At 35.7% G+C, this 20076-nt stretch overlaps 1 protein-coding gene across 3 annotated transcripts in view; it reads right to left on the bottom strand.

Annotated features, from left to right (window-relative positions):
- Positions 1–20076, bottom strand: part of mre11a (MRE11 homolog A, double strand break repair nuclease) — a 134596-nt gene that overhangs the window by 50781 nt on the left and 63739 nt on the right. For 2 of the 3 annotated variants that reach the window (XM_016283182.1, XM_016283184.1), the window contains 10 exons: positions 16039–16153; positions 15216–15401; positions 10492–10663; positions 9657–9737; positions 9409–9538; positions 5596–5699; positions 3793–3966; positions 2419–2478; positions 2132–2306; positions 571–574 (listed from right to left, as the gene is read on the bottom strand). In XM_016283182.1, coding sequence (XP_016138668.1) covers positions 571–574; positions 2132–2306; positions 2419–2478; positions 3793–3966; positions 5596–5699; positions 9409–9538; positions 9657–9737; positions 10492–10663; positions 15216–15401; positions 16039–16153 — 1201 coding nt within the window. The remainder of the gene's footprint in view (positions 1–570; positions 575–2131; positions 2307–2418; positions 2479–3792; positions 3967–5595; positions 5700–9408; positions 9539–9656; positions 9738–10491; positions 10664–15215; positions 15402–16038; positions 16154–20076) is intronic. The other variant, XM_016283185.1, reaches the window with a different exon arrangement.

Below are 20076 nucleotides of genomic sequence, written 5' to 3'. Positions count from 1 at the left end.
TATATACAGGGTGCGATTTGTGAACAAACCAGAGGGGGGGATGTTTTGAAAAAAAAAATCCATTGAAAATATATCACAAATCACAGTGCTATAAATATATAGATTATCTGGCAGACTATCTGATAGCAGCTGTTATAGAAATATTTTTTTGCAATAAATTAGATCTACAAATCCCCACCGTGGATAAAAAATTTTCAGCAGAGGCAGGGATACATACCCCAGAAGGGGGGAAATCCCTATAAATCGCATACATTATATATATATATACACACACACACACACACATTTAAACACACACCCCAGGAAAACGCAATACGCTCAGATTCTTTCTGAACTTTCAAGCTGAATTTTAATAGGCTTACTGAAATCTGAATTAAAAATGAATTAATGTTTGATGGTTTGATAGATTTGGAGGGGTCACCTCTTCTTATGCTGAGTCAAGTTCATTAAGATATTTAGCTTTAGGTTCCAGGGAGGTATAGGACATAGATACAGTTGCATTGGGATATCCAAATTAATGTTCATGTTCCCTAAGTGGGATTTTATACGGATCCCAAAAGGCCTAATGTACTTGCTTCGTACAGAAGAGTAAGCTAATTAATTTGGTTTGCTTTAAACGTATCTGCAAATTCACTGTTGGTTATTTTCATGATTAATTATTTAATTTATTGAATTGTTGCAACCCTAATTCATTTGTTGTGAATCACCCTATAGTGCAGAGTCCTGCACGGGTCCTGTTCGGTAAAACCGCACCTGCAGTACATAAAATAACACCTGACCCCTTCTCCAACAGCAGCACTAATTTAATTCCGTACCCGACCCAACCCATTTGACATAAAGACTATGACCTGAACCACATCCACATTAAATCTACATCCGGTAGGCAACAATTATTATTATTTTTTATGTAACACAAACAATCAAACCAACATTAGGCATTCTGAGTTGATGCACTGAAGAAAAATAGACACATGCAACATGGTAATTAACAGAAAAAAAGATGAGAACATGCATCCGTTTTGTAAACAATACAAAAGTTTTTCCTGCATCATGTTAACAATCTGCCCATACCGACTATTTTGAATGTGCATAAACCACATCATACACACCATAGAGGGCGAACCAACTCCAAGTTAAGGCTAAAAGTAGGCTAATGTTAGTGTAATCTATTAGCTGCACGCCATAAACCCATCTTTTTAGGCAAGACATGGGTGTCATGTCATAAAATATTTTTTATGTGGCTAAATTTGTATTTAACATGATCACAATTTAATAATCACCTTGTTATTAATCGTAACTCTTTCATTTCCAAGGTTATTTAAACAGCTAATAAATTGTTTATGCTTAGAGAAAGATTTCTCTAGAAAATTTAAATTGTCACAGAACATTATCACTGAATTCAGTCTAGTGCGAGTTTCAGCACTTAAAAAACTCCCATTATAATCACTGAAGCTGTCAACACCGTATGATAAATTAATCCCTTACCACATGGTACATACATCTGCACTTTCTCGTTTATGATGAGAGAATTCAGTCAGCGAGTACACACCAAACAAAACTCCAGTGTTTTTTAGCGATGACTAATCTGAACGACTCTGAATGGCCACTGCATTCCTAAGCTCAACAGAAATGTGTGCAAATAACATGAATAGAACGTGCTGTAAATTGTATATTTTTTACTGTCTTCAGACTACATTGTAAACACAAATAATCACGGGAATGTTTGAAAGCAGCAGCCTATCAGAGATATTGAACAGAGTCTAAATAGTCTTGGCTATTGGACCTACAGTCCGCCCATGCCTATTGAATCTCCGACCACTCTGCAAATGACAACGTAAATAATATTCCACCCGAACCAATAAGTGGTTCAGAGACACCGGCGCAACTGTGATAGAAATAATACTTGAGATTTGTACCAGTATTTCACCCAGCCTTAGGTACAAAATTAAGATTTGAAAATAATTGGAATACCAAAACTTTTTAATTAAAGATGAGTCCACATAATTTTGGTAATTTATACGTCCACCTCCCCTCAAAAGGATGTCTTCCCCACTCATGTTGTAAGATTCCACCACCTGTTAGTAGCTATCAAAGAAACTTTATATATGTTTGTGAATGTTTATGTAAATACCTCTTCCTCTTCTGCTTGTACCTCTGGAGCCACGCCCCCTTCCACGGATTGTAGGAGCAGAAGTGGACGCTTCATCTGACTCCACAGCAATGTCAGCTGGCTCATCTGATAGGTTGAGGTCATCATCTCTAACAGAATCACTGCGGTCCCTATGAGCTTTTGCACGAATTATAGCCTGAAACAGAATAAATGTTGCTAGGTTAATTTACATAGGAATGTCAGTAAATTATGAATGTGAAAAGAAGTTAATGTGTACTGTATAGCGAGCAAAATAAATAAAAAGAGACCTCTTGCACTTCCTCATCCTCTTCTGCTGTGTTTCTCTTTGAGTCTCGAAACTGTCGAATCTAAAGACACATGCAAGTAAAAGTGAGACCCTGTAATATTGTCTGAGCCATGATTTATTGATTGAGATGTACAAACAAGAGTAGCTTCCAAAGCTACTCTGTTCCAAAATCAGCCTTATACTGTATAACCAACCTTAAAAGAAGTCCTATAATACATTTTAATGTATTAAATATATTATTTTCTTTCAGAGTTTTACGTTTTTTCCCAATGTTAAAGGTTGAACTCTTTCCCCACCAAAGGTTTCCATGTTTTCAATGTTATACGCTCGGGGGCACAATTACGTGTTTCCTGAATGAATCTAGAAACACTCGATCAAAAACACAGGCATGGAAGACGCAGAAACGAGTGATCTCGTTTGAATTGTTATTTCTCTACTCAGTCATGTGAAAGATTTGCTGCATCTTATGCTGACCCACTATTTCCTGAATTGTCTTCGATGCATGATATGAACAGACTTTTTAATTGTTTTAATCAAAAATGAAAAAATTCTCTCATGTACTCATGCCATCCCAAACGTATATGACTTTTTTTCTTCAGATGAACAAAGATTTTTAGTCCATATAATGCAAGTGTACAGGACCACTTCAAAAACCACACAAAGTGATCTTGAAGGTCATTTTAAAAATATTATTATTTGTATATATTTTTTTACTTATACAACCCCTGTTGATAAATCAATGTCTTACAGGAGTGTGTGTGTCACCTTCACTTTGTGTAGTTTTTAAAGTATCATCTTTGGACATCCTGTACACTTGGAATTGTATGCAGTGAGATGGATCTTTTTTCTAAAAACCTTAGTGTGTGTTCATCTGAAGAAAGAATGTCATATACATATGGGATGGCATGAGGGTGTAAAGGATGGAGTAGCCATTCAATGGCTGTAGTTTTAGTGCTCAACTGGGCTGCGTTTTAATTGTTGTCGTATGCACTAGATAGATGTGTTTCACCTGTAGCCATTGAGTTTTCTACCTTTAACAAAATGTTTGTATGTCTGCCCGACAAAAGATTTACTGCAGTTTATTTTTAAGCAATTTCACTTTGCATTGAAAAGACAATTCAATATGATGAAACAAGAATCTCCTTTCTTTTTCTTTCTTTTAGCTAGGTTACTTCTACTTTTTTGATTCTTGAGTACAATTTACACGCTCAAAATGGTAACAAAGATGTTGTTTCTTGAAAGAGTAAGATTGTCACAGGAAATTACAATTAAGTAAGCTCATTGTGGAAGCAAAGAATGCCATTGTAAAATTATTTTAATGCCTTGTTTAATTAAGATTTCTCACTAGATCTTCCTTAAATGCTCCTCCTTTTACCTCCTCATCAATCTTCTCCTCTGTGGCTTCCACCCGTCGTTCTCGGAGGTAGCGTTGGGTTTTCTCCAGCTGGTATTTTATGAGTTCTTCTATAGCATCTTTCTCCTCCTTATCCACAAACTCTTGCACTGCCTTTCCCATGCCTTGCTCTGTCAACAGAGACAACTGCACATTCTACACACAAACACATACAGAAACGCACACCATTACGTGCCGAAATATAAACAGTGGGTAGATAACTTTAAATTATAACTATTTTTAACAAATTTATTACAGACACCGTTTCTAAACTCATTATACTCAATATACAGTACTTATCCATCAGTTTACAAAAACAAGTAAAAACAATTAATTCAGGGTAAGCTTGCACCTTACAAACAGATGCCCATAAAATAAAATATAATAAAAAAGCAAACAAAACAATATACAACAAATTTACACAAGATGTTTTAAATTAAAATATGATAAAAATGTGAAATGTTTGAGTCTTTTAGAGACCTTACTAATTAAAATCACATTTACTTGAATTAGAAGCAGAGCAGTCCAGTAAGATGTGATTAATCAGTCAGAAAATTATAACTTTGCAAACATCTGCTACAGTATCAGAAAAAAAACAGTGCAATATAGACCCCCCCAAAGAATTCATTCCAATTATTCTCTGCTATAGGAGTGGAAGAGCAGTCTAAACTTGAGAAATCTTGAGTAGTATGGCAATATTTTATTTGAATTCAACCTCTAACAAACACGTAAACAGAAACAAAGAATTCACATGAATTCTTGCATCATAATGCATCATAAATGGAGAATTGATCTCTTTTCTTGATTTCATAATAGAAGTCTGAATGATGTGTACAATTTTGCTGTATACTCCTGTTAAAAATTAATTAGTAACTTCTGCTATATAATTACTTTTAAAAAACAACGATATAGTTAATCAAGATTAGAAAGGTTTAGAATAGGATTTGACTGTAATAAACGAGCATCCCACTAGCTGAACAGATACCATTGAGAGGTTAAATAATCATGTTTAACAGCAGAACATGTTTGTTTGATTGATTGTTCTTCTACAATCAGTAAATTGAAACAAGCTAGCAAGCAAGTGGACTCTTTAACACCCACCCACTTCCATGAAGCACTGTGAATGTCTCCATACACTCTCAAACTAATTAAATATGTGTGTGTGTATATATATATATATATATATACATACACATATCTTTATAAACAATCAACATCTTTAAATTAATAGTTTTATATGTATTTGTCCTTTTTCATTTGATTAAATCAATGCTTCATGGGATGTAGTTCTGTCCCTCTTAAAAGCTATTAAGAACACAGTCTGGGACCCATGCAATTTTGTCCAATTTTCAAATACTCTTTTGCTTCACAACAAAGTTTGTAATGTTTGAGTTTTCACCTCTGGTTAGTTTGGTTCAACTCTTTAACAAATACTTTTTTAAAAATCCCACTGGGAAAAATGCTTACAGAACCAAAGGCTTCTGAAAAAAGTGATTTTATATACTGTAATGTCAAGCTTCTAAGCATTAAATGATACCTTTTAGTTTTTAAATTTTGTAATTATTTTATTTTTTTGTGGAATGTGCTCTGGGCTTAACAGATTAACCAATGAGATCTTGCAAATAATAAAAACAACTATTAGTTTTTTATAAAGCTTCAACAAAAGTAACAAGAACCTTTCAAGAAACCTACTTATGCATTATTCTGTGGAAGGTTTGAAAAGGACTGAGCGGAATGTTGACTGATGACTGATCTGTATCCTCTACAAACAGACAAACTACAAACCTTCTCAGCTTTCTGAAAGTATTCCTTCACAAGATCTTCCACTCTCAGCTGTAAGACCTCAGAGGTGGGATGAGAGAGAATTGCTTCAAAGTCCATACCTTCTTCTACAGAACACACATAGCATAAACTTAAATACTAATCTAAAAATTGTGCATATGCAGTGATGCAAGATGTTCAATTAATTAGTAAGCCACAAGCAACGTTTTGAAGTAGCATTAGTGAAACTGACATACTTTACTGAACCTTATGTCATTCCAAACCCACATGACTGACTTCTATCGAACTTTTAAAGAAATGTGGTTGTTTTGTATTGGCTGCTCTTTATAATGTAATTACAATGACTGGGACTGTCAAGCTTCAAAACGGACACAAAGGAAGCAAAAACGGATCTCAAAAGTGGTCTATATGATGTATGCTTTATACCAAGTCTACTGAAGATATGCAATAGGTAGCTTTGTACAGTATGTGGAATAAAATAATTTATTTTTATATTTACTGAATTTTTTTAATTTTTTATATATTTACTAATATTTCCTTCCCCAGGTTTGAGAACTGGATGCAGCAAATTGGGATAGATAAATAAATAAATAAATACTTCAGACTCAGAAGAGTTGTTCATGAAACAGAAATTAATTTTCTTTCATAAACACGGCTAGAGGAGCTCGTTCAAAAGTCAAATGTTCTTTAAAGGGGGGGTCTAATGCTATTTCATGCATTCTGATTTAAACACTCTGTTTATACCGGATGCGAGCGGCGTGGCGCGATGCAACAAAATACAATAGAACATATTGTATATTTTATTTTGTATACTGAATAATCTATTAACCTATATATAAATAAGCTATTGTATATTGAATAATCAGTGATGCTGTCTACACTGGATGCAGCACGACACGGCAAATCCCCGACAATAAACTGATGCCTTGTTCAAATGATTTGCAACGTCTGCTTTATCATGTCTGGTGTAGACATGCTGTTACTTACACTGTTAAAGAGTTGGATTCTCATGTTAAACATGGCCAAAGTAAAAAAAAAAAGTATGCGCACTTCTCCCAGAAGAGTGCGCACACAGAAACCAGAGTGAGAGCAAGAGCACGCCCATCAACGTGCTTCATTCGGTTACGGAAATCGTCGGCAGTGCTGCACAGGACTTGCTCGAGAAGAATGTCTCCAAACACGTGTGGTTTTGGATGTGTGGGAAAGATAACCTTGTTCAGCTTTCCAAAGAACCCGTGGATGCAGTCTGGTTTTCTGGGGCAGCAATGGGGTTTTGTAAGTGGGATTGTTCCCATCATTTCGGTGACGTATGTTTTATAAACAAGAACCAGTTCGATGCTGGATTTGCACATCGTTTGATACCAAAAGATGGAGTAGTCCCAGCGATAAAATATCCCCGTCATGAGTCGGAACCTCAGGATGCAAGTAAAACTGCATACAATTTCTGTGTTTTGTTGGCTATACGTGCGCAAGTGCTCTCAACTCTTTAGCTCCACCCACGGCACGTCTCCAAGAGCTCGGCTGTTTTCAGAGGGAAGCGTAAAGCTGTCTCTTTCTTTTATAACCCTGATAAAACTAAAGACTCTTCAGAGATATGAAGGATGCAATACTACTCTTATAGGTACTCAAGATTAAGTAACACGAGATTCGCCGAAACGTTTAGTGTTATGTCCCCTTTGAGCAGAGAATCCACAGATATCACAATATATTGTTATCGTGAAATTTTTTCGCTGAAACATTTAGTGTTATGTCCCCTTTGAGCAGAGAATCCAGAGTTATCACAATATATTGTTATCGTGAAATTTTTTTGCCACAATAATCGTGTAGTGAAAATCTGATATTGTGATATTGTATACCCATTTACTGTTATTGCATGTGTAAGAAAAAAAATGGTTTGAATTCACATTTTAGGACAGGACGCTGTAAGACCTTACACATGGATAGGAGCAAACAGTATTCTTCAAACTTTGTACTTGTATGTTCCACAGAAGAAAAAGTCATATGGGTTTGGAAGGACATAAGGGAAGAAAACAATCCCAGTTTATTTTGGATGAAATATTCCTCATAAAATAAAAACACCCTAATAAAACCAAAAATAAAAACCATGAAAGTGGTTCACCTAATAACTATTTTGAAATGTACAGAAATACGTGCTTTCATATAGGGCTGGGTGATATAGCTAGAAAATTTATCAACGATATAATGTTTCATATCGTACAGTATTGATAATTATTGACATTTTTATAACCTTTTTTAAAACAAAAAGCAATAGAATTTTTTTTTTACATTTAATCACTGTATTTTTAAATTAACCCAATTTATTGAAACAAACAACAAATATTTTTTGTTTTAACAGTCAAACACACAATAAAAATTAAACAAATATCTAATTTCTAATGTTTTATTTGCAGATTAAATACGTTTTAAGGAAACTTTTGGCTTGTCTCCCGAGGCCACAGGAGGGCGCAATGAGCAAAATAATGCAGCACATTTAAATTGTCTATAAAGAACCGCGCATTACGTCTAAATTAACTCATATAAATAAAATATAATTTCATAAATTGCATAAACAATTATGAACAAAACAGCATCATGTATTTATGCATTGCTTAATACAAAGAGCCGAATCGCCGATCACACAGATTGCATTTAAAAACATGAGACGCAGTGAAAAGGAATAAACCTCCACAAATTTGCGATGTGTTTTCGAAACGTTTAAACTGTTTTAACTTTGCATGGCTTTCTTTGCATCTCTTGCATGAGACGCGAGTGCAGCAGTCATATTTGTCCATCTAAAAAATGCACTGAATATGCGTTCTGCGTGAATGGCTTGGTTTCGGTTTTAACCTAATCAAGATCTTCTCTGCATTGAGCTTCTATATTTCTCTAATATTTTGAATGCATAACACAGCAGCGACACATCTCGTGGGCTAGACTAACAAAACATTATGACACTAATGACGCTCCCTGATGCACACCTAACATTCAAATGCAAATGTTTATTTTAAATTCGACTAATATTCATTCTTTATTCACAATCTCCTCATCACAGGCAGGCACAGCACTCATGTTTGTGTTTGTGTGTGCTGTCTGCGTCACTCATAGCACGTGCCTATATCGTGCGCCATATCGAAAAAATAATTCTATCGTTATCGAAGAAGGTGTACCATCGATAAATATCGATACTGTTTTATCGCCCAGGCCTACTTTCATGTCTTTTAGTTATGATTATTTCATTTATTCACTATACTATTTATTACTAATGTCTCATTTCAGTTTTAGTTTGGCTCTAGTTTTGTATTTATTCCAGATTATATGAAAAGGTTCATGTAGCGTGGATTAAAATTCATAAACAGACTAAATACTTTTCACTGAACTTGTTAAAAATAAGTTTGAAAAGTTGTGGGAAGCATGGTGGTGGTGACATAGAAGGCGAGCGACCGAGGTGCTGTAGTTCGCTTATAGCCTAAATTTAGCTTTTAAGTTCTTGCGCTTTTATTTAGGCATCAAAATTCATAAAAGTTGTATTATTTGGTGAAGATTATCTTGATGGACAAAACGTGTAAGTTTCATGAACTATGACTGAACACAGAGCTTATTTTATGTGATAATCCAAAAGCCCATGTAAAAATCCCATTGGCTTTTTGTCGAAGGAACCAGTGTGATGCTAACAGCCGATCTGCCTACAAAGTGACGTCATAGTTTCGCCACTCTATTGTGAAAATACTAGAGCTATAGCTGAAGAAGCTCAATGCGCATCTTAACAATATTCATAATATTACAGCATTATTGCTTAAGCAGATATGTGTGACTTGCCTTTAATGTTGTCTTTGGCCTCTCTGTGTCTGATAAAATGCAGGATGTCTTTGGGATTTGCCACACGATCTACAAACTTCTGACTAAAGCGCATAGTGTTAAAAACTTCAAAACCCCCACTATAATCCACCTGGAGAGAGAGAGGCACATGATGTAAGATGAAAGATGTATTACTTGTATATCACCCAGTATTTCTTCAACTGAGAAAACAACAAATAGTAAATCCAGGCAAAGAGAGGTGTACACACTCGAAGCCTGATGAGAGGTTTCTCAGGAGTTAGAGAATTTCCAAGTCGCTGTCGCTCTGCCTCTTCAAGCATCTCTTCAACCTAAAAGAATAAAAGGAATAAAATAGGAATGTACAGTAATTCCTGAGTGAACTTTTTCCCGAACCTTCACACATTATATCTCAATGGTGGAATGATTTTAACAACTCCATCAAAACAGTAGTCTTTTTCTCACCAACATTCAGCAAACATGTACTAGCTCATACTTTTCAGTAACCTGTCACATGAGACTGCAGCAATTAGCAAACCGCAATGAGCCAATCAATTTCTGATGGACATTGGTTCCGCCCTATATTTTACCTTGTTTGAGAAGTCTTTTTACTCAGATTAACGTCACAAGAAAACAAAATTGCAATTTCCATTTCATGCTGAATTTGAGGACTCATTCTGATTGCCACTTGCTTTGGCACATGAATTTCCCTCTTCTTGAGTTCTGTAGATGAAACTGTTGCCTTTTCTTTCTTGTTCAATCTAAAAAGTTGTTGGTCCAAAGATTGCAAATCTGCAAAAGTGATTTTGCTCCAAAGTGTTCAAATAAAGTTAAATATTTTTAGGATATATTTAATCCATAGACCAAGAGGATGGATAAAATTTGTAGTAACTGCTTCTAAAATATGACTTTTCTAACTGATCAGTACATTAGTAACCTGACAGAAAATCCGACCTATCAGTGGAAAACACGTAATCTATCCATCTGATGTTAAGAAAGCATCAAAATTGGTCTTGAGTAACTTTATTTGTCCAGTTACTACTGGTTTTTAATAGCATCTAACATGATTAATTGCATTGCATGTACCTTCTCCTGGCAGAAATCCATGACTTTGAGCATGACGTTGGGTTGCTCTGGGCTGAAAAGGTCAGGGTGCTCTGAGAGTGTCACATCCTGAATGAAGAACTGCCTGATGGTCTGTAGAGGAATTTTCTGAAGATTCATTTTTTTACCTTTCACTCTCAATAACCCAATGTGCCTGTGGAATACCCAGATACAAAAACAACAACATTATTCCATTATCCTTAAACTTACACATTTAAATAAATTTAGGTATTCATTCATTCATTCTGTCAAGTATAAGAGAGATGTAAACACAGGATTTCTTGAGCAACAAAACAATATAGATTAACATTAGCTGTTTTCATCACACTGTTTCGAAGTATTGCATCAGAAACGAGTGATGGAAATGCAAAATTTCGCCGAAAAAACCCCCCCCTTAATTCACAAAAAAGCTTTTATGCTCGCTTGATGTGGTTTTTGACTTGTGCAAAAAAAAAGGGTTAATGCGAATAATGGGAGATGGAAACACACTGAATAAATTCCTCCATGAGCATCAAAAAAAGTCATGTGACTTTGCAAGACGGGACAGCATAAACTGACTAACCAAAAGACCAATCTCGTTGCACAGCATCTGAAATGTTATGGTCATCCTTAAATGTCTGAGCAAAGTCTGTCGTCCAAGTATTTCTGTATAATTGCTACCATCAAATCTCACTTCAGGTCTCAGCTCGTGTACGCAAGTTTTTAAATTAGCCTGAACTTGCGTGCAGTATAGTAAATTTGGCAGAGAATAGTATAATGACAGCATTTTGTTCATTTAGATTATCTGCCTGACCGACAACCAAAGCTCTTTGGTCGATAATTAACCAGTAAGATTGGCATGTCTTTTTTTCTTTAAGGGCTTTATCTTTATATGCGCAAATTGCAGCATAAACAACAGACCATGAGAATGCACACATCGTTGCATCAGAAATTAAGTATATAAAAGTAATAAATAAAAAGGGCTACACTAAATATTTTCTTAAATAATTAACAGATTAACAAAAAAAAAAAAAAGTGCAACAAGCATACAATGCATTTTATTTGTTTTCTTTATATCTTTATTTTATTAAATCCAACTGATCGCACAGGCGCCTCATGTGCGCACACACAACATATCAGTTCTAGCGTTACTAACTTGACATTTCAGCCATTCATCATCAAACTTAAGTGCAGTCAACCAAACATAAATGTTACACTGCTCAATTTAAAAGTTTGCTGTAAAATAATTTTTGCGCATGTGAAGGATGATGTTTTACGTGGATATTGGAACATGAATGAAGTACAAAGCCTTGTTTACATAATAAATAGTTTAGCAACCATATGTTACATGGCAAAAATGGAAACATTTGGATTCTTGTGAGAGAGACTCGAGCCGAATGCCGTTTTAGTTTTGCTTAAAATAAATTCATTTTAGTTTGATGTTTGTATTCTGTTTATAATGAATACCACTATAGCCTAATTTGTGTTTTATTTTATAGTTTAATATATAATTTTATTACACTTATTTTTCATTCTTGTTCTGTGATGCCAATAAATTTAAAGGATTTGTTGTGGAGGAGGAAATAAATAGACTATATAGTGTTTATAATGTTTGTAAATGTTTTGTTATATTTACTGGTACTTAATATACATATACATTGTTTGCAATTACAAGGTTAACGGGTATTTTTGGACTAAGATCAATTTCTCTTTCATGAAATTACTTCCTCTTTTTGGCCAAGTTACGTTTCTTCATGTCATTTCTCTAGGGGTAAGGTTACTAAACCAGGGTGTTTTTAGGGGCATGATATTCAAATTATGATTTTTTTAGCCGCCACAATCATTCGTATGATGGGAATGGCGCTATAAGAATGTTTCATGAATCATACGTGAACCCTATCTTAAGTTGGGGTTATTTACTCTGTTAATCAAGCACAATAATGTTATTATTTAAAAAAGAAAAAGAAAAAGTTGATTTGTGCGCTTGGATCTGCGCTTGTTTCTATGTTAGATTGAGAAATGAGGGACCTTGTGTCTACACAGTCATGGTTGCATCCAACCACAACAGCTAAAAGCTGTCTACACTGGATGCGACAAGATCACCACTGCAAATCTATTTCTCCATTTCACTTTAGCCCCTCTTAAGACCTGCACAAATAAAATTAAAACCATATGAACGGGGTAGGGAAATGACTAATATAACATATGAAATCATAAAATTACTATAAAAACATGATTTACAGTTGAGTTCAGATAAAGGTTTTCACAAAAACAAAACGTTTTTAAGAAAACGGATGAATGAAAAGTACCGTCTCCGGTAGTGTTGTCAAAAGAACCGACTTCGGTATCAGTTGGTACTGAAATTAAAAAAATGTGACGATTCCAGCATTTCCCGCAAGCATTTTGATTGCTGTTGTGTGGATTCTTAAACACCTCTGATTGGTCATTGTGTTCACGCACTCAACAGATTTGTCTGCGACTGGCTGCAATGATCATCGCTTCATGCTCTTCACAGAGCGCTTACACAGATACACACGGACATGGCAGCATCTATCAGAGGATCTGTCTATGAGCAGATATATTAGAGATCCGCTGATAGACGTGGCTTTCAAATGCTCCCGTGTGTATCTGTTTAAGTCAGGGGTGTCCAAACTCAGTCCTGGAGGGCTGGTGTCCTGCAGAGTTTAGCTAAACCTGCTCTAAGTGCTTGGTGAAGAGCATGAAGCGATCATCCTTGTAGCCAATCACAGACATATCTGTTATCATACCAATCAGAGGTGTTTAAGAATCCACTCAACAGTGCTCAAAATGTTTGCGGGAAATGCTGGTATTGTTAAAAAATTTTTATTTCAGTACTAACTGATACCGAAGTCAGTACTTTTGACAACACTAGTCTCTGGTTACTGAACGAGACGCTGCATACAGCAAGCTGACACTATGGGGAAACACCTTTCTCTCAAAACACTGAAGCCTTATTTGCTTAAAGGGGCCCTTGATTATGAACAAACGGCTGATAGGGACTACAATGAGCTTCTTCCTGGGTTTCTCACATCACAAACCCTAAAATTTACATAAACCCTGCCCCCAGGAACACGCAACAAAGGGGGTGAGGCCATGTTGACCTGCTTTAGAGGAGAGAAAGAGTTGTTGTAGTAGAGTGTTGTTGCCATGCCGTCGAAATGCTGTTATTTTCTCCCTGATTGCATATATTGCAAATTAAACAACTACTCTACAAAAATGGTACATTGCAATAATTTATTATTCTGTACTAAAGCTTTAATAAGGATACATGTACATCAAAATATAATATAAACAGAGCATTTACAAATTACAAATAAATGTATCTAAAAAATATGAAAACTACAAAAAAATAAACATCCTACATGATGTAAGAGTCATGCTTGCATAGGTTCTGCTCGATCCTCTTCAGTAATATTCTCAGAGTCAGATTCGGAATCAAACGGATTTCTGGACAATGTGCACTAGGCGGTTAGTGAATCAGAAAACACTGGGCCAGCTAACCATTCTGAGCCCACTGCGTATTTCTGAAGGAGGGGCTTCATTGAATCTGGAAGTCAATAGTGGAAACAGTGGTGTAGAATAAAGGTAAAATATGTGAAAGATAATGTGACTTTTTTTTTTAAATGAAGCATGAACACATGTTACAGTGCACCCCATAAACACAATCAAGCCTTCAAAAATAACTGATTGACCACCCCTTTAGCACCATTGCATCACAATAGCCAATGGCACTCAAGCGCACAAAAACACGCCCTATGTAAGCAGTGCTGAGCAACATACCCTAGAATCTTTCTACCAAATAAGAGAGATTATGAAAGACCTTAGCAAAAGCAACATGGCATAATCGCATAGTCTTGTTCCCCTCTCAGGGAACCGAGTTTATGGTTAGTAACCGGAGACATCCCATTTCGAGATGGTCCCTTGACTTTGTGTAAAGCTATCTGACACTATGGGGAACATGAATATGACAAGATCATTCAATGTTCCCATTATTACACTTTAATAGTAGATAAGGGTCTATGGGTCTATGTTCTTGCTGGAATGTATTGCTGTTTTTGAATGATGTTACCAGGTCACAACAGAAAAAGACTATGAATTGTGCTTCACGTGCACAGTAAATGATATTTAAAACATACAAAAAAAGCTGAATAAGCTGTTGCATTGATATAATACACTACGCATCAGTATCTTTTTCCTTTGTGCTATGAACTTTTCAACGTGAAGTGCTGCACGCTGTGACTTCTTGTTGCTTTAAGCATGTGGTGGGCCATTTTGGCGCAACCAACAGCACTGACTCCTCTTCCCTGACTCTGCACAACACCTGGTGCAGGATGTTCACTGGGGGAAATGCATATTTGCGATTTCTCGGCCAGCGGTGAGTGGGGACTGCTCCGCTAGAGATTAGAACAGTGGGCAGTGAGTATTCTCCGCTGATGAAAAGAGATCCACCTTCTGCCTGCCTGAATACACTCCATATCACATTTGTCTCGGGGTGTAGCCTCCATTCTCTGTGGGCTTTCCCTGCCTCAACAGCATGTCCACCATGCAGTACAGACAGCCAGGGAAATGGACAGCTCAAATGGACAGGAGATGCTGATCTGCCAACATCAACATGCTTGTTGTGAGCGTGAAAAGAGTGTGAGAATTTTCATCCCTAGTGGAACGGTGTATGCATACATATGACATATGAGTGCAGGCACACTAACTTTTTGACCGCTTCTCCTGGTGACAGCGAGGTGATGACGGAGCTGCCGGGTTGTGTGACATAGAAGAGCTGCTGTTCGTTACGGACTGGAGCAATTTTACACTCATGCTCATGACCCCACACCACCAAATCTAGGAAATCATCCAAAAACTGTTCAGGGATGTAGTTTGTCGCCCCGTGTTTACTCCTATAAAAAACAGACACAATTAATGCAAATACATTTTGATAGATTTTTTTAAAGAGACTAAAGATTGCTTTATTTGATCTGAACAGAAACTATATATTTTTTTATGTGTACTTTTTCCCTGCATACATACGTATAGTACCACTTACATAAAACAAGATATACTATATAGTAAATCTCAACTTATTTATTGTCACTGAGCTCTAAATCGCTAAATGTTAACAACATGTACAGCTGCTTTGAAACAATGTGTATTGTGTACAAATAATGTGACCTGAAATTGACTAGCATCTATGAACTGTGTTTGAGTTTGTTTGCATTCTCAGAAAGACCTGTTGTTTTTCTGTATCAAGTTTCATTAAGCTTGGTTTAAAAGATATAGGTTACTTAGCAACTGTCAAAAAAAATATTGGCTTATATATTGGCTACATTTATCAAGAGGATCTCTAGGTTATACATTCCATATTTTATGCACACATACAAAGATGGAAACTAAACACAACGAACAGTTCATCAAAGAATCATAAGGAAAGACATCAAGAAATGAAAAGGAAAAAATTACTCCACACAGTAGTCCACACAGTTTAACATTTATCATTTCGAAAAAATTTGAATCTTAAACATAGTAGCATTTCTGAACCTGTTTTGATGGATGACAAATAAGTTGAACCAGCCATCTTCATCCTCCCTGGGCCGAAGCATGGTCACCTGGTTATTGATGAACATCCGGTAGAGTCTCTCGTCTGGAATGGAACCTGAAAGTACAGAACACTTGATTCTTTATAATGTACATGTATTGCAAAATTATTAAACCCTATATAAAGGTCAAAACAATATGTAACAATTTGTAGATAACAGAACTAATCTTTGACACACCACACATAAAAAAATACTTCTACAGGGATCTACAGATGCCATACATAAATATATAAGCGTCAGTTTCTTCAGAATCAGAAACAGCAGTAAGCAATATAAAAGCCAAGACCTTAGGCTTTAAATCCAGACTTAATTCGACCAATACTGTTGTGAACTCCTCAATAAAGAGCCCTTTTTAAGTTGAGCTTGAAACAATGTTTTTTAACCGGAACATAGCTTCCAGCTTCCTCTATTAACACACTTTCAGGGTTGCTAGATTTTCGTAACAAAACTAGCCCAATGGTCAATCAAAAATAACCCCAAATTAGCCCAATGAGGCAATGACCATATCTAACCTTACCGAAAATACATTTTAGTCACAGTTACGCAAACGGAAAACCACTACATCGTAGTAGGAATGCACGATATTTGATTTTTTCGATATTCAATATTTTTCCAACCATTTTGGCCGATAGCCGATATCGATACGGATATATACTTCACTTTGTTTTGAAACAACACCAAGTCTCTCCTGTGCAGAAATGATAAACTATTTTTAATTTTGGTTAGTTTTGAGCAAAAACTAAAAGAACAAATAAGATTAGAAACTAATAGAACATTAGAACTAATAAACATTATTAAAGTTTTTATTTATTTATTAAAAATCATAAAATCTTTTAGAACTCCTTGTATTTAAGTGTTCATAATCCATTTGAAAAAATACATTACATGGTTAATGAATAAATTTGTTTATACTACGTGGCCCGTTGAATGCTTGAATCTGATTGGACTAAGGTGTGCAATTATTTTAAAGGGAAACTCACGGCGAACGCAGTTCCAGGCAGCTCTTGACTGCATTACATGTAAATATCACTTCGCCAAATGATTTCAGTTATTTCAAAGGTCTTACAACAGCAAAATAACCAAAACCCACAACGACACTGGCCAAACAAATAAATATAGTAAGCAATAGGATAAAAACAACAGATCTTTCCATGTTTTGCCACAAAATTATGTTTTATTATGTACGTAATGCACACACTCTATTTCTCCCTTACAGACACACACACATAGTTTGCGCACACAGATACATACGCGCTAATGTTGTTCAGTTTTTATCAGTAAAATAGTTTAGTAACTTAAAAGCTACATGACATTTCTCACAAGCGAGGTAACAATGGTGCTGTTCGTGAGGAAAATTTACTTAAAGTTTCACTGTTGGTAGAGACACTGCCGAACACTGTTGAGAGATGCACAGACTGAGAGGTAGGCTAGTTCACATAATTTCTCTCTTTCTCTCTCTCTCATAACTTGGTTATTAGCTGCATTGGTCTGTTATCAACGGCTCAGTCCTCCGGTACTAGGTCTAAAATGATGTTTTAAAATTAGCAATGGAGGCGTTGGATGAGATGCGGAAGAAACTAATCCTACTCACAACAGTGTTTTAAGTACAAAAACCGGACACATGCCTTGAAATATATCATTTGATCAATGTTTTGAGGTGTATCAACTGTAGTATAAGCGGAATAATTGACTCCGGGCCATTGAATTATTAGAAAAAGAATGCACGCCAGAGGTTATTTTTCTAATAATTCAACGGCCCGTCGTCAATTATTCCTTACATATATTAAATTATATAATTTACAAATGTCATGTTTGTGATTTTTATTCATGTAAGCTATATCTTCTGACCTTTAAATCAAAACGGACTCATGATTTTATGACATCGATACTAGTGGTGGGAGAATAAAAATCGTTTCACAAATCGCAATGAATCTTATAGCGATGATTTTTCTAGCGATTTGCATCAATTCACAAATAAAAATATATATATTTTCTAGTTAATATAACAATGATAACAATAATAATAACAACATGGTGTTGTTGAAATAAAAAGGCGAAACTCAACTCCTTTTCAGCTAGGCCAAGTGTTTGGAAAAATATTATATTAATTATTGATAGTTTATTATTATGGGACGTAGGCATGTTCCGTGAATAGTGAATCCATATCCGGAAAGGCATGAAAAACGAACAATGCATTCTCTGGGGCCACTAAAGGGACATGGTTAGCCGCTGGCTAGCGGTTGCCTGTTACATTATAGTATACCTCAAATTTCACTTAACACAAACAGAGTAAGGAGAGGTGACAGATAAGACAATGGTGAATAATTTGCAGATCCTGAGCACCACGGATAAACATCTAATCTTGTAAAATGTGTGGTAACTAAGTACTGTCGCTCCATAGTATACACATAGTATGTGTGATAATGAATCTTTAAAGTAAAAAAGCGAGGGCACATTCAAAAGCTATTTCAATGCCCTGCATATTAATGATGGCTCCCTGATGCCCGCAATTTATATACAGTATAATTACCCAACGATATTTGCCAGAGAAAGCATTGAAATATATTTTTCCTCCTATCTCGTTCGTATTCCCTCCATGGGTTCCGTAGTACATGCCGTTTCCTTTTCCGAACACGATATTCGGATTTGGGCACATCCCTATTGGGAAGTGTAAACTATTTTTGATTTATTAGTAAGTTAATAGTTAATAGTTAATAGTAAACACTGATTTCTTGAGCCAGGACTACACATACAATAGACTGGTGTTTTTTGTTGTTGTTGTTTTTAAATCAAAATACAGATGCATTTGACGTCCAGTGTGTACAAAAAAAATCAGATAAAAAATTGTGAATCAATTTTTAATCGAACCGTGGCCCCAGAAAGATTGGTACCGAAAGATTCCCACCACTAATTGCTACTGCTTTATTTATTCACACAAGTATCTTAATGATATTTGTGTATTTTACTTTCATTTTATTACAAGCAGGCCTACAGCACCCTCTAAGTAAATAAAACTCCTTACCAGATGGGCATTATGCTGCTATTGCGCGTGCTAGTAACTCAATGCACATGTTGATTCAATCGCACAATGGATGCGTTAAATGGGTAGTTGACAAATAGGCAGTCTTTTTTTTTTTATGTAGACCATTTGTTTGTTAATAAAGAAATAACATTTCATTTGGATAAATCAACCATGTTAAAAAAAAAAGTTAACAATATGAACTTTGACTCCTTGACAGCGCAAGACTCAAAAAATCTTGTAGTTTAATTCATACATTTAATTTCATTTTCGAACACAAATTTCAAGATTTTTTCAAATCAGATGCTTGACAATTTCATATGCCCATGTTAGAGATGGTCGCAATGCCTTTACTGATTGAACATTAGCCAATCAAGAGGTGTGAGTCGAGCAGCATGGTGCATTGGCTCTGGTTCAGATATGACACCAATTATTTTCTGCCGTGAATAGTAAATGCAGTCAGGTTTCTTCGGCCACACAAATGAATTTTTCTTGCCTTTCTGGATCATGCAATTGATTTGTATGTCATCTCCATGAATTGTCATGATCTGGCCAACATATGGCTTGCCATCATATTCAACAATCACAAATTTCCCTTCTGTGCACTCACAATCCAGGTTGGTGCTGAGTGGCAACATTGTCTCCAATCTGTGGTGCATTTCCAAAATCTATTTTTTTTATGGCAAGAGCATTGTAGGATCTATGTCTCACAACGGACCCACCTACATGATGGAGACACACATCAAACCCTCACATTCCATTGAGACAAATCGAAGAACTCCTATCCAACAGATGTGTGTAATATTCGAAGTTTAATCTTGAACAAATGGAAACCAGAAATGCAGAAGGTTGAAATGAAGTAAACTTTAATAGTATGTACAATATTTGCTTTTAAGAGACTTTATAGGAGTATTAACACAACTTTTATAGATGGTGTCCTTATATGAGGGCCTCTGGCCT

Source organism: Sinocyclocheilus grahami, unplaced genomic scaffold (genome assembly GCF_001515645.1).
Source record: "Sinocyclocheilus grahami isolate Dianchi unplaced genomic scaffold, SAMN03320097.WGS_v1.1 scaffold171.1, whole genome shotgun sequence".
NCBI lineage: Eukaryota > Metazoa > Chordata > Actinopteri > Cypriniformes > Cyprinidae > Sinocyclocheilus > Sinocyclocheilus grahami.
The sequence above is the reverse complement of the archived record's forward strand: the minus strand, read 5'-3'. Positions and strand labels throughout refer to the sequence as shown.